This window comes from Cydia pomonella, chromosome 6 (genome assembly GCF_033807575.1).
Source record: "Cydia pomonella isolate Wapato2018A chromosome 6, ilCydPomo1, whole genome shotgun sequence".
NCBI lineage: Eukaryota > Metazoa > Arthropoda > Insecta > Lepidoptera > Tortricidae > Cydia > Cydia pomonella.
The window spans coordinates 11,001,138-11,016,138 of record NC_084708.1 but is presented as its reverse complement, the minus strand read 5'-3'; the positions used below and the strand labels follow the sequence as shown (position 1 = coordinate 11,016,138).

General features: G+C 35.4%; 1 protein-coding gene across 2 annotated transcripts in view; it reads right to left on the bottom strand.

The window, feature by feature from the left end:
* LOC133518932 (lachesin) overlaps window positions 1-15,001 on the bottom strand; it is a 118,369-nt gene that overhangs the window by 78,689 nt on the left and 24,679 nt on the right. For both annotated transcript variants that reach the window (XM_061852727.1, XM_061852726.1), the window contains exon 2: window positions 8,075-8,273. In XM_061852727.1, coding sequence (XP_061708711.1) covers window positions 8,075-8,153 — 79 coding nt within the window. In that variant the 5' untranslated portion in view covers window positions 8,154-8,273. The remainder of the gene's footprint in view (window positions 1-8,074; window positions 8,274-15,001) is intronic.

Below are 15,001 nucleotides of genomic sequence, written 5' to 3'. Positions count from 1 at the left end.
GTTTATGAGCAAATATTCTATAAACAAGTCGGAAGGCAGAGGGGTACTCAACGCAAGTGACACGAACCGAGTCTGTTTTAGCCACTCGGAATTATATACGAAGTTTTCGTTTTACTAAATTTATTAGAACATTTAATCATTCTTCTTTACGTTCATTTTCTTGAATTAAAACGCAATTAAAGTAAACAGTATTTTAATCTTCTTTAAAATATGCGTCTTTTGATTACAACCGTTTGACTTTGCATTCGTTTTAACACGAAATAGTACATTGTTAGCAAACTGAGTTTGCAATATTCTTACCCTCGGAACTACACACAATATTTTTCATCACACTTTTTTTTTTACTATGTCGGTGGCAAACAAGCATACGGCCCGACTGATGGTAAGCAGTATCCGTAGCCTATGTACGCCTGCAACTCCAGAGGAGTTACATGCGCGTTGCCGACCCTAACCCCCTCCCACCCCTCGTTGAGCTCTGGCAACCTTACTCACCGGCAGGAACACAACACTATGACTTGCGAAGAAATTAAACATTCGTCCGATTTCGTCCGCCACATTTGTCATTCTTTGACACTTTAACAGGTTAGGCATCTAAGGGACAGACCTATCCGGCATTCAGTATTGAAAATTCTGTATAACTACTTGGTTCGTATAAATAAGCGACAAAATTAAAAAAAAAAAAGCTATATATAACTTTTTCAGTGTAACTCCCACGGGAACAATACATTTCTTTGTCCTTCAGTATACCTGCATGAAATAAGATCTTTTTCGAGTAAGAGTGATGAAATAGTTATTTACGATACAAGTGCACAAAATAGGAAATTCGCAACGAGTGGTGATAAATTAAAACACGACCGAAGGGAGTGTTTAAAATCGACACGAGTTGCGAATTACCTATTCGCGCGTGTATCGTACAACGTTCTACAGTACATGTGGCTCTTTAAAGTTTCGACATATGCACGGAAAGTATTCATTGCCGCACGCATGCGGGAAAGTAGCACCATATGTACTGTAAACAATATTTAAAATTAGTTTGCAAATTTTAGTGCCTGCATATAACTTATTTTACGATTGCGAGACAAATAAAATAACATAATAATATTTGAAATACGCATATCCCGAGATTTATTGTAGGAAGTGGTATACAAGACAGCAATTCAGAAAATTGCATGCAAATAAGCTAAGAGTGGGCCATAAATATCCCCATTGTTTCGTTGTCTTTAGCCGCGACTCGATTTCCTTATTGTCAAAAATATTTTATGAGTTCGTTGACTGCAGTTTTTTGACTTTGAATAAAAAGAGATTAATTAACTATATATTAATGCTTAAACAAATTCATGTTTCAAAGTTTGCGCAGATACAGTTTAAACCACGGCATGCGTAACTTTGGTTAAATATTACAAGTTGACGTTTGGAAATTCAGTTTCCACAAAACGAATGGCGCTGGTTTTTTTCAGCTGCCACACAACACACTTACATAAATTGTTCTAAGAATTATTACATAATTTTCGGATTATGTTACTATCGATTCCTGATAGCCTGATTTGAAATAATTAATAACTTTTGTGGCCATTGCACTTTCTGGACAAACATTTGACGATTTTATTAAACATGACGCCATGGAGGAAGGAATATATTATAGTAAGGGTGACCGAGGAGTTTAAACAAATTCTGTTGTTTAAGAAGCTAGATTTGCGAAATCGATGTCATCCGACAGAACATTTCATAACCATTTACCATCCACAAAAGAAACACCTTATTGTTCTTAAAACTATTAAAAAAATTTGCAATAATTATAATACCAAGGTAACTTGATTCATTGTGCTGAGGTAAGTTGACACGTATATAATTTATGAATATAAACAATAAAAGCAAATTTATACTTAAGCAGCTCAATTTAGAATTTCAGTTTTCAATTTCGGCTTTTAGCTGGTTGTACTTTTTAAAATATAGATTGTGGCGGCGTGACCTAAAAATATGTTACTTGAAGCTAAATATTTGTTGAGTAAACAAGTTGTTATGACTGCAGCGTAATTAAATAAATTAACATTTTGAGTAGCTTTCAGTTTGTAATTGAGGTATTAAAATAAAATTGAAAAATTTAAGGCGCGTTGTATAGTAAAATGTGCAATTTTTAAATCGATATTTACAGGCTTGTACAAAGATTTCTTCGATTATTTTCTAGTATGTATAACTTCAGTCTTTTAACTAGCCTTCAGCTTGTCAGAAACACGACGGCTCATCTTCTTTTTTGATAAATTATTGCTTTGTAAATATGCTTAAAATTGTGTCTCTTTCGGTATTTTAGAAGTACTATGACGAATATCAATATGAAATTTACTTCATTCGATAGCTTTTAAGTAACTGTATGATTTTGCTCGTCATTTTATCGGTGCGTTAAATTTTTCATTCATAATTATGAATTCAACATTTTGTCTACTAAACGTTACCCTGCACGGCAATACCGTCAGTACGCCAGTACGCCCGTGACCACTGTCAGCGTCGAACCTGTGCTAGTTTAACGGACGTTACATAAATGGATAATCACACTGTAAACCACCACAAATATATTATACACACAATGTTTTCATCACACTTAAGAAGAAAAAACTAAGGTTTAAGCTACTTGATTCTTAAATACGTTGACATTTTAGACATCCGTCCGTCATATTATCTTTTTTGACTCGTTTTTTCTCCGTTTTGTGGTATTTTGAATAAATTCCTAGCTAAAAATAATCTTAAATTGTAGTATGTATCATATTATTGTACAATAAGTTCGTAGATTTAATACTTAACTGTAGTTTGTTCTGTACATAGTGTAGTGTTCATATTGTTTAATAGTTGTATGTAGTCTATTAGTTAGTCGTAATTTGTATTTCTTTGCAGATCGGATACTCCACCGAACACTGTCTATGACTGTAATATGATAAGATTCATATACTAGCCGTGTCTTATCCAACCTCGACATTGGCAGAATCATCAACACCTTGATGGAGCCATAACACGAAAAATTGATTGATTGAAGTTTTAGACACGCACCCGTCCGGCATTCAGCGACGATTAACCAAAGGATGAAATGGTGCCTTGTACCCGAGTTAAACACTTTACTTTTCATTTTTAATACGAGGAAAGGAAAAATGCATGTGCATTCAAAAAACACGGCTAAGTAGGTATAAACTTCAGTAGTATTTCGTAAGGGGTACTTTAAATTATAAATTTAGGTAAACATAATAATTTATGGAATGGGGAGTTAATTATCAGAATGGAAATGGTACATGAAATCCATTTAAGTAAGTAAGTAAATATTCTTTATTGCACCAACAATTATACATTAAAACCAAAATTTGAAATTCTTATCATCAAAAAGAAACAAACGTACTAAGAACGTACAGTGCTATCTAGACTCTCTCTAGAGCAGTAGCTTTTCTGCACTCATTTGAGAACAACAAAGACCCACTTTCAGAGCATGAGAAATGTTTTTTTTTTTAATTGGCTATTACAGTAATAATCAAATTGAATTCCTATTCTTAAACGTAAACAAATAAAATTAATCCGCTTGTTTAATTTATATGTCATAATATTGCAACTCCTTCAATTTTAACACATGTGTACAGGATGTAGGAGATATACTAGATTTAAATATGTGGGAGTGCTTAGTGAAAGGTACCATTTCATGACTTTTAGTGTCCGAGTTACATGCGTTTTTGTGGATGCGTAATAGTTTTATGTTTATATAGCCTGTTCCGTTAAGTCTTTATACAATAACTAATGCTGAATTAGGTTAGTATTTCTGGTTTATTAACTTTCATATTTTTCAAGGTCCTTCAAGTCACATACAAAATTTTCGCAAGTTCGGATATATTTGTACCTCTCGCCAATATTTTTATTTCACTGGTTAATTATTCTATTCAACAATGTCACTAAATTCCATTTTTGATCATTCTAAACACAAAACCCTTTTGTAAACGTTTGGTAAAATTATATGGTTTTGAATAATTTTATACCATGCTATTTCTAATTTGTATGAATAAATAAATAAGTAAATGACATTCTGCCGCCAATTTTAGGTCTCAGCAATGATTTTACCTTTAATGAGGTGTGTCAACCTAGGTCAGCCTTGTATTTTTCAGATGTTTACACTTCATTGCACTTTATATGAGTAAACATTGAATTTACTTATAAACGTTGATAATACCAAATAGGTATGTACGAGTATGATAAAAACAATTTAATTATTATTGTTTTTAGGTACATAGGTCATCTAATCAAATGATTTCGGTAGACTGGCCTCTTATTTTAATAAAATATTTTTTAATAATATTTCTAGCTTGTCCACTCGTTCGTCTTTCTACAAGTTTTAATAATTCCTGTGGAAATCTATTCAAGATACTCGGTAAGATGCACTTCCATACTCTTTGCCCGTATACATTGTTTGTTTTTGCAACTTCAAATGTCGGGAGGTTACTTGCCAGTGTGTCTAATTTTAATGCTAATAAAATCTTCTCAGTCAACACTGTTTACAGTCAACTGAAAGGAACCCTAAAACTGTTTTAGTAAAGTGAACCCATTAACATTAAGAATGTCTGTCCCTTCGTGGAACAGAGTCGTAAGCATTTTATGCACAGAATACTGTCTTGGTTTGATAAGATAGTTTATGTAGTTTGTAATAGGCAGTGGTTATTTTTACCGTACTTATATCAATCAAGTAAATACAATTTAACTACATTGTAATTTTAGGGGCTGACTTTATGTAAACATAACTGTTATCGGTATCTATATGCTAAGTCTAGACCAGTAGACCAATTTTAGCTAAAGAAAGCATTTTTTTATTAACAACATATATAAAATAAAACACTGAATAATTTCAAGAAATCTGATAATCCGATAATACATTCTGATGCGCAACGTGACATTTTGTGAATAACCCGGTGGCCGGCAACCACTCTCAATTACCTAACTTAAATAAGCTGAAAATAATAATGCTTGACAGTAAATCACTGGGGAAGGCTTCTTCATCAGGCTATGTCCAAACAAAACGGCTCATTGCGTTCCTGATTAATTGCAGAGAGAGCCGCGGCGACATTACGATGTGGAAAAATAATATCTATACATAAAAAAATATTTCGTTTACACAATTAGCCGTAACGGTATCGGCATTACACGTAGTAGGGGGCTAAAGGGTGATATTGCCATAGCATGGTCTCTACTACTGTTTTTATTTTTTTAAATAAAATATTGAAGTAATGTGTATAAAAACTTGTTAACAACATGACTAAAACTATTAATTATATTTATATATGAAAGTAGGTATTTTCGCTTAAAAAAGCAACAAATCTAACTATAACTAGCAACTCTTTAAAATGGGCAAGTACTTGTCACTTAAGCTACATGAGCCTGTCATGTTTCACACAAGTAGGGATTTGGCAAAAAGGTGGTAATAAGGTATGCAAGCCCTCTTTCCTTTGTCGGCCACTTGCTCGCAACGTGAGTTGAATCTCCACGTGCCGGCGGAGATTTGCTAACTCCACGTTAAGAAGTCGGCGCATGAAACGTAGACGCACTCATGAAAGTGTTCAGTCATTCATACTTTATGTGTTGGCTTTTTACACATTGCCCGTATTAACGCGATACACGAAATTGCGGGCTGAATACATTTGTGTTATTTAATATACGAGTGTGCGTCCTCATTTATTATAGAAACTCAAATTTTGTATCAGAGTATAAAGGTAAGGTCGGGTGTACACGGGCGGGGTCGAACGGCCGCATCATTGTGCGGGCGGGCCGCGGGCGCGCGACTACAATGCCGTCGCACTGACATTTTCGCTAATGGTTCCAGGGTAGGCACAATAAAACGACAATACGACGCGAGATAAGGTGGCAAGTGAAAATTTTAGAACGAGATTAATTTAATTCTTGCGCCGGTTTATAGATACTCGCTGCGCCACGCTCTGTTCCGAGGGCTCCTGAGGATATATAAATTATCTTGAGGTATTTTGACAAGAATTTTTCATATCAGGGTTCAACCTTCATTCTGGAGCCTTATAATCTGAAACTCGTTAGGTAGGTATTAAGGAGGATTAATGTAAAACATTTTTTTAATATGTAAGGGTTAGATACGATTACCTACAAATAATCATGAAAAAGGCCATAAACGCGTAATCCGTTTAGAAAATATCCGCCATCACAGCCCGAAGCGTAACCGAAATTGTATTCTAAAAAAATATTCGAGGCTCATTCCCGCATTCTGCCGTACATTGTGACATTTTGACCCGCACACCGTTTTTCAATGAGGATTTTGCAACCAATGCTTTTCAGCCCTCGAAAGGGTTGTCCACGTTATTCATGCTTTTATATTTTTATTATCGTCGGCGATGAATGCTTCAAAGTGACTACTGAATATCCATTTGCAAATGTCTCACCGAGGTTGTTTGTGGGAAATATATTTAGAATTTTACAGAATAATATAATTTCAATGAAGGTAACAAGTTGTTTGGTCGTAATTTAAAACAAATCTTATCTTTATCTCATTATTTAAAATGTGAAGTGAATATGAAGTCAGTGACTTGATAGGGATACATACCTAGTACTAAAATATCTGCAATATACCCACGCCATGTATGTAAGTAGGACTTGTTGGTCGATATCGAGTGTAAAACCAGACGGCCATGCAAATGTGCCCCGGAACGTTAACGTGGTCGTTACGGGCCTCGGAGTGCTGACTTTACCCACGTATCCTAGCTAAACAGATATCTTAGACGCGGCTATTTATTAAACGTGCTTCGTGTTATTTAATTACAAGTAGATCTGGTTTAATTTTGTAGCGGCCTTGCCTTTACTACAGGATTTCTATAAAAAATAAGGACAAGATTACTAGAGAGGAAAATTTAATTTTCTCGCATTGTTTGCCTTGCGTTGTTTCCAATCAATAAGTTAGGTTTTTAGTTCAGCATACTCGTAGCTGTAACCTGGTTTTTGGCTGTAACGGCAAACAATAGGGTTATTTCCAATTTTTTGAAACGCTTGTCATACTTTCTATATTAACCAAACGTTGCCGTAAAATTCAACTTTTACCCTAAAAACGGTTTTAAATATGTTAAATTAACAAAATATATTTTGAAACATGCTTTCGCGCCTAAAACGCTCTTTGAAAATTGTGTGAGGTCACAGTTTACGGTTTGACACATAACTATGCACATACACACCAAAGAGTAAAGTAAATACACACGTAACACCAAGGCCCCTCGTTGTCTGTTCTCAGTACAAAATTTGATACTCAAGCCGTAGCCATTTAGATGGTAGGCAAGCTATGTATGCGTGCGTATGGGTTTTGAACCAACTAATAAAATATGTATTCTGCCATAATTAAGTTATTTTATTATATTTCTATGATGTTAATTTTTAGTGAAGATACCGAAGCTTCAATGAATTGCCCACCACCAAAATGGCTACGGCTTGAGTATTAAATTTTGTACTGAGAACAGACAACGGGGGACCTACTGCGAAAACCGAAAATCGCATATTGCGGGTATCTTTCTCTTTTACTCTTACTAAGACGTAATTAGAGTGACAGAAAAAAATGTTATACCCCAGTGTAAAACCGAGAGTTGTGACGTCATCAGAATCTTCAATGTCGTGTCGATTTGGGTCACGTGACGTGTGTTAAAAGATATTTTAAATTCAATATTTACAAAAACATGCTCATTAGAGGTCCACTAAAGGTAGTTTAACATGTTCTTATAACCCATGAGAATTTATTGGGATACAATTCTGCCCTAAGATTTGTAGATGGAAACAACGCTATTATACGCTAAGACAACTTTAGTCAAATATTGCAACCTGTCATCTTGGCAATCAGGTACTGCGCTTTACGTTTGGGTTTACGTTTTATCTGTACCTAGTGTTGCCAGGAACTGTATTCTCGCAATGCTGCGAGTTCCGTTAAGTTTAGTAACAGGTACCTACCTACTGCGTACTAGTTACCCGTGAGGAAAAAACTTACGTGTCAAAAACATGGTTTGTTAGACTTCAATATTTCTGTATCTGTTTCGTATATAGCTATATCGTAGTGACTCACCTATAAAATTAACATGTAAAACGGCTAAAACGAGAAGGCGCGCGAGGGGTCGGCCGCCTCGCGTATGCTCGCCCGCCATCTCTCAGCGCGCTCTTCTGTGCTGCCATCTACTACCCTCCGACTGCAAATTCCGCATGGTGAATCGATGAAATTAATGTCTTCGTGATATCCTCAATTTTTGGTCATCCAAATTTGGTATCTGAAACAAAACGAAACATATTAATATAAGAAACACCTTTTTATTCACATGACTGAAATGGCTGATTCCAATCAGAACTCTGCTGTTTCTAAACCTTTTACGATGTCCGTATATTTTTAGTTTGAAGTTACCTATACAACGTCCTAATTTAGAAGGTAGTAGTAGTAGTAGTAATGCAAGAAATGCTCTGAGTTCGTAAAATTAAAACGACGTTTTGCTGATAGTGTGTCGTGAGGTGTTCATAGGACCGTAAAATATTGGAATTTTTATTCGTATTCATAGTAACTGCGGTCGAGAAACAGTCGAATGCTATCTAAAATATGAGAGCGGGTTACGTGCGGTGTGCTCTAAAAGAATTTTATATGAAAGATTTGCCCGTGGTGCGGCGGCTCCACAAAACGCGCTTGCTGATGCGATGTAAAGATTTACTGGAACAGATAAGAATGTAGTCTCTTAGCAGAAACGGTCAAGGGGAGCCATGCTCATAAAATTGTCTTATTTTGCTTATTCAAAAAATAATCATATGGAGATATGAAACATTGCTATTTTCTGTAAGGTTAAGTAGGTACGTTTGATGTCAGTCCTAGGTGATTTATACGAGTATCGTTTTATAACGGTTCTGTACCCAAAGGGTAAAACGGGACTCTATTACTAAGACTCCTCTGTCCGTCCTTCAGTCTGTCTGTCCGTCTGTCACCAGGCTGTATATCATGAACCGTGATAGTTAGACAGTTGAAATTTTCACAGATGATGTATTTCTGTTACCGCTATAACAACAAATACAAAAAAGTACGGAACCCTCGGTGGTCGAGTCCGACTCGTACTTGTCTGGTTTTTTATTGCAATCTCACGTTACTTAGTATTAAACAAGCAATATTTTAGGTACAGAGACACTTAAAAATCTTATCTTGATTTGGTCTTGTTTTGGAATTAATCTCTGTGTATGTAGGCTAGTAAAATGCACTTCGAGTAATGACACATTGATATCAGATTTATAACGTTTGTATCTCGCTCACTGTCAAAATTACACCACATGATATTCAACAAAGTACTTACGAGAAGTTTTTTTAACAAGTCAGTAAATGAAAGTAAATACAAGTCATATGAACTGAAAATAATTTCCAAGCATATCAAATCAACATGTTTTTTTTTTAAGTTTAACTGTGGTCTCGCAAATTGTGAGAATAAAAAAATGTCCATTTCACTGATAACCAAGGCATTCCCAAACAGTATACATACCATTGTATATACGCGCACGTTACGTTGACCCTTACCTAAATGTGTAGGGATATAGCACATTGTATTATGCATAATGGAATCAATGGACCTAACAGGTTTTTCCTTTGTATACATTTTTGCGAAATCTGTTTTAGGAATCTCTTCCAGAAGTCTTATATTTATTATGAGATCGCCGTCTACGTATCTCATATACAGATTCTTGCCCCTCTCGTTAAGTAATGGGTATTACATTTTTTCTATTTAGTTAATGGTTGTTTTTCATGAGCTTTACTTTTGTACTTTCTGATCTAATAATAGAAAAGAACAGTATCATGGAAAGTAGGAAAATATTATGCTGTGTGTTATAAATTAGCACGTTTAGGCAAATTAGAACGGTTTTTATAACACACTGCTCGACTTAAGTAAGCACAAAATTTAATATTGTTATAACGTCAAGAAATTTGATGTTTGTGCCACTTCGTGCCAAGGCACAATGACAATAAATATGAAAACTGCTATGATCTCTTATTATTGTCACTGAAGGTAATAATAAATTTGACGGCCGGTCTGGCCCAGTGGGTAGTGACCCAGTCTATGAAGCCGATGGTCCTGGGTTCGAATCCCGGTAAGAGCATTTATTTGTGTAATGAGCACAGATATATGTTCCTGAGTCATGGATGTTTTCTATGTATTTCTATATTATATATATCGTTGTTTGAGTACCCACAACACAAGCCTTTTTGGCTTACCGTTAATATTTGTGAAAGATTGTCCCTATAATATTTATTTATTATTTATAATAAGGTAGTTACATAGTGGCACATAAATCAAATCCTTAGACCACTATGCAAATGGTTTTATAAAAATAACTTAACTCTAAATACCTACAACGTTTTACAATTAGGGCACGAAATAGTAACAGCAAGCGATAATAAAAGTCAAAAATGCACGCGTCTCACACTTCGAGCTTTTGGTTAAAAGCTGTCCAGATTTAAAATATTGTCAGTTTCATATTTGCTGTCACGACTGTTGTTAAGTGTGTAACATTTCTCAATCCATGCAATATATACCTAAGAGTATATGCACAAATAAAATTATATCCAATACAAGTATATAAGTACTAACTTCAACGATTTACATGAGTTTTTCCTTTATTCATACCTAATTCATAGAAACACGGGGGCCTACCGCAAAAACCGAAATTCACAAGTTGGGGGGATTTTTCACTTTTACGCTCACTAAGACATAATTAGAGTGTCAGAGTGAAATGCCCGCAATTGACGAACTTCGATTTTCGCGGTTATAGGTGACAAAAAAAACACCGTGTCAATTATCACCGAACACTGGGACGTTTACATTGGTAGTTATCCGGGCAAGGATTGGCAATAACAAACGTAACGATAAACAGAGCTTAGAGATGACAAATCGTCCCCGAGCGGTTGCTGGGCAAAGTTGCGATAACGCGATCGCCAACGGAAAATGATGTCGTAATAAACGGCAACGCCATATTACTAGAAGCAGCGTTTGAATTTAAAAAGATAACTGTTTATATTATATTTACTCGGAACATATATTAACTCTTGCTTGTTGCGCGTGAGGTACACTGCAAGTATTGTCATATTCAAAATATCCAATCAGGACTTCCGCCCGCTCGCCTCTCTCAAGATTAAGGAACAAGTTTATCTTAACCTCACTAAGAATCTCTGGTTTGCATTTGACGGATTGTAGCAACCGTGGCGTTATATTGCAAAAATAGCGATATGGTAACGTACTCGTATTGTGGTGGCGAAATCACATGTGACTTTCTGGAGTCAAATTGGGCTCCTGTTCGTTTGCGTGAGCGCCAAACGATATTATCGCTGCATGGCGCCTCTTTGTAGCCGCTCGTAAGTTGAGACGGAGTTACAGTGCACACACTTAATGTATGCAAAATAGTTTTCATGTTGTGAAGTTTTTAGTAGGTGAATAGGCTAAATAAGATTTAGGTACAAAGTATAAATTAAAGCTATTCAGCAACCTACCTAAACCAAATATGTATTTTTTGTGGTCCTAATATGTTCCATTTCACATTGAGCGACCCAAGCCACTCACCGTTTTTTACTCTTCTTATACAACGGTCGCATTAAAATACAATTTCCGATCATGCAATATAATGTAAAACTGTGGTTCTATTTCCAAATGACAGAATATGTTTTAACTTCTTCACCTTACATTTCAAACAAAAAGTAGCATATTCATTCTTACAAGCGCAAAGCCAAATGCAGAGGGAGTAAACCTTGTTTTGGAAAGTGTTTGCATTTTAAGGTTTTGTCATATCAAGCTGAAAGAAGCTAGGAACATTTTCGTAATACGCTTCTGCATGGCTCTCCAGCTTCTCTCGTATTCATTATGTGCCAAGTGCACACGCTCTACTTTTAGCGTCCAATCATAAATTTGCTAGTGCATCCTTCGTTAGATAATATTCATGTTCTTTCGTCAAGTTTCAGAACGCGGTGTCTTCACACTGGATGTCATTGTCATACGGAAACAATGTTAAATTTTAAATAATGTATGAGACAAAACATTTGAAGTGATATTTTATTTAAATTCAGCTACGATTATTTAAAAACAAGTATTTTTTTTACAATATATAAATCCAGCTCAGCTCCGGAAAAAACTTTTACATGTGCTGCAAAAAATAAAAAGTTATTAATTCGACAGTATTATTACCTTTAATATTGTTAACAATAGTAAATTACGATACAAGTTTGAGAAATAGGACATTAGAAACGAGTGGCGATACATTAAAACACGACCAAAGGGAGTGTTTTAAATCGACACGAGTTGTGAATTATCTATTTGCACATTCATCGTACAACGTTTTACAGTACAGGCCCTAAAAATATTCGACATAGTTACGTAATGCGCTAATTATCGCACTAGTGCGGTAAAGCAGCTCCATATGTACTGTAAAGATTTTTACAGTACATATGGTGCTACTTTACTGCACTAGTGCGAAAATTAGTATATTACATTACTATGTCGAACATTTAAAGGGCCATATGTATTGTAAAACGTTGTACGATACATGTGCGAATAGGTAATTCGCGACTCGTGTCGATTTAAAACACTCCCTTCGGTCGTGTTTTAATTTATCGCCACTTGTTTCGAATTTCCTATTTTTCACACTTGTATCGTAATGTACTATTAATTCATACTACTTATGGAAGTCTGTTACTATTACTTTTATAAAAACTCTGTATGTGTTTCTTTTAGTTATTCCTGTTATGATTTTCCAAAATTCTCTGAACCTACGACACCTTAATATAAACACAGAAGTGTTTACGAAGTACTTACTTCATATTCTCATGTCAGTCATGTCGAAATTGAACGCTGACTATGCCACTGCTTGCTAACCAGTTGTTAACGTTTTCATTGACAACCACTAGCAAAATCATTTGGCAAAACTTAAAGGAAATCTTACAAGATAATCATTATAATATTATATTGGTACGCAGAAAGATTACGTCATCAAAATACTACCATAGAGTCAAACCAAGATAAGTTGGCAGCGATTTTGATAGCCCAGACGTCGCACGGGTTATGACGTCGAGCTTCTCTGAAATTATGACGTTTACTTGACACTTGCACCGTCTGGCCTATCAAAATCGCTGCCAACTTATCTTGGTCTCATTGGTCTGACTCTACCTGGATATCCAGGAAACCCAAAATAATTCCCGGTAAGGCATATCCACTCTAATTAGTAAAATAATACCTATGGAAGTCGCTTTCTTAAAAAGCTAGTACCTGTGCCAGTTTTTAACTAAGATATCCAAAAGTGGACCCCGGGCTCCTTTAGCTGCATCCGAGAAAGCACTTCAGTCTGAGTACGTGGGCTTTGAACAGTAAGTAATCGGTGTTAAAGACCGTCTAGATAAAAATTGTCTCCTTTACTGTTTCCGAAATGTACCAAATGTTCTATGCACTTCTGGTCTAATTCTGGGTTGCTGCCACATTTCCGATATTTAGCATCAGTGGTTGCGTAATTCGGATTTATTGTGATTACCAACTGAACAGCCATCCATCAGTAACAATAGGTAATTATTCTGACCGCGCAATTAACAGACTAGGTACATAGGCAGTTTTAAATTAATTACCATGACCTCTGCAATCAAGTGCCCTAAACATGTCAAACAATGTATTCAGTTTTTAACTTAACGCACACAGAATTACAATAAAAATAATATTTCGTTCCTAATAAAAATAACCTGAGTTCTTCGGCACAGGTGAGTTCTTAGTCAAAAGAGTACAATGTTACGTAGAGTACCAGTTTTATGGGCCGACTGCACTTTGATTCAGAAATTTTATTTATTCTCTTGTCGTTTCTAATCATATAATTATCAGTCTTAGAATTATATCATTAGAACAATTTATCATTAATCATTAGAGTAATTAAGCTAATATGTGAAAAACACAAGTTGTTACTAGTTACAAGTGATTTTGTACTGGTTTGATGATGTAAGATAGATGATAATGCAAACTTTGCTCTATTAATTAGACGGTGTTAATGTAAGATGTCCATAATAACGTGAAACGCTTGACTAAAATAATAAAACTACCATGCCAATTCGAACATACACTGGCATCAGGTTGACATCTAACAGATGTCCAGTGATCGGAACTATGGGAGTAAAACTTTAACAAAACTTATCAAGCGGACATAAAAAGAGTGCTTATAGCCTTAAAAATATTCGAATATCTATGAATGTATATATTTTTATGGCTGTAAGTACTATAATATTCCTATCCCTATGGACATGAATATTTTTAGGGCTGTATGCACTATTTTAAGTCCGCTTAACAAGTTTTGTTAAAGTTTTACTCCCATAGTTCCGATCACTGCAGATGTCATTCAATATCGTGCATTTCACTCGTACTTGTCCGTACATGTATTGAGGCAGGAAAGACGCACAATAACAAATTTTTTATATCATTCTGATGTTGTGTACTTTTGAAAGGGCCTGTCAATCAAGTTTTTATTAATTCAAATTGACTTCACTAATATTTTAACGACTACACAAAAAAAACTACAATCAGATTTTTTATGGTGCTCGTTCATAATTTTGCTACATTACATACTGTACGAAAAATCGTTGTTTGTCAAAGATTACGCCAAATAGAATTCAAGGACCATAATTCAGTCGCAGTCAGAAATCAGTTTATTGGTCAACGATGGGCTCGGACCGTGCCGTGCCTACGCCCTGATTACGCGTTTATAATTGCCGTCACATCACAAACGAGTCCGGAATCACCGAATTGCCAAATCGTCGATACGAAAATGTTTTCAGTTGATCGTTCATTAATTTGTATGTATTGTGTTAATCAGACCATTTGTCTGGTAAAATGGAGTTCCGCTGATTTGTATCGGAGTTTAGTATTCGAATTTTGGGTATAATTAAAGGAATTGGCAATTAGCGAGCAAGTGCGATGCGTAGTAACGGCCGATTTCAATCGAAATTTGCGTCTTGTCG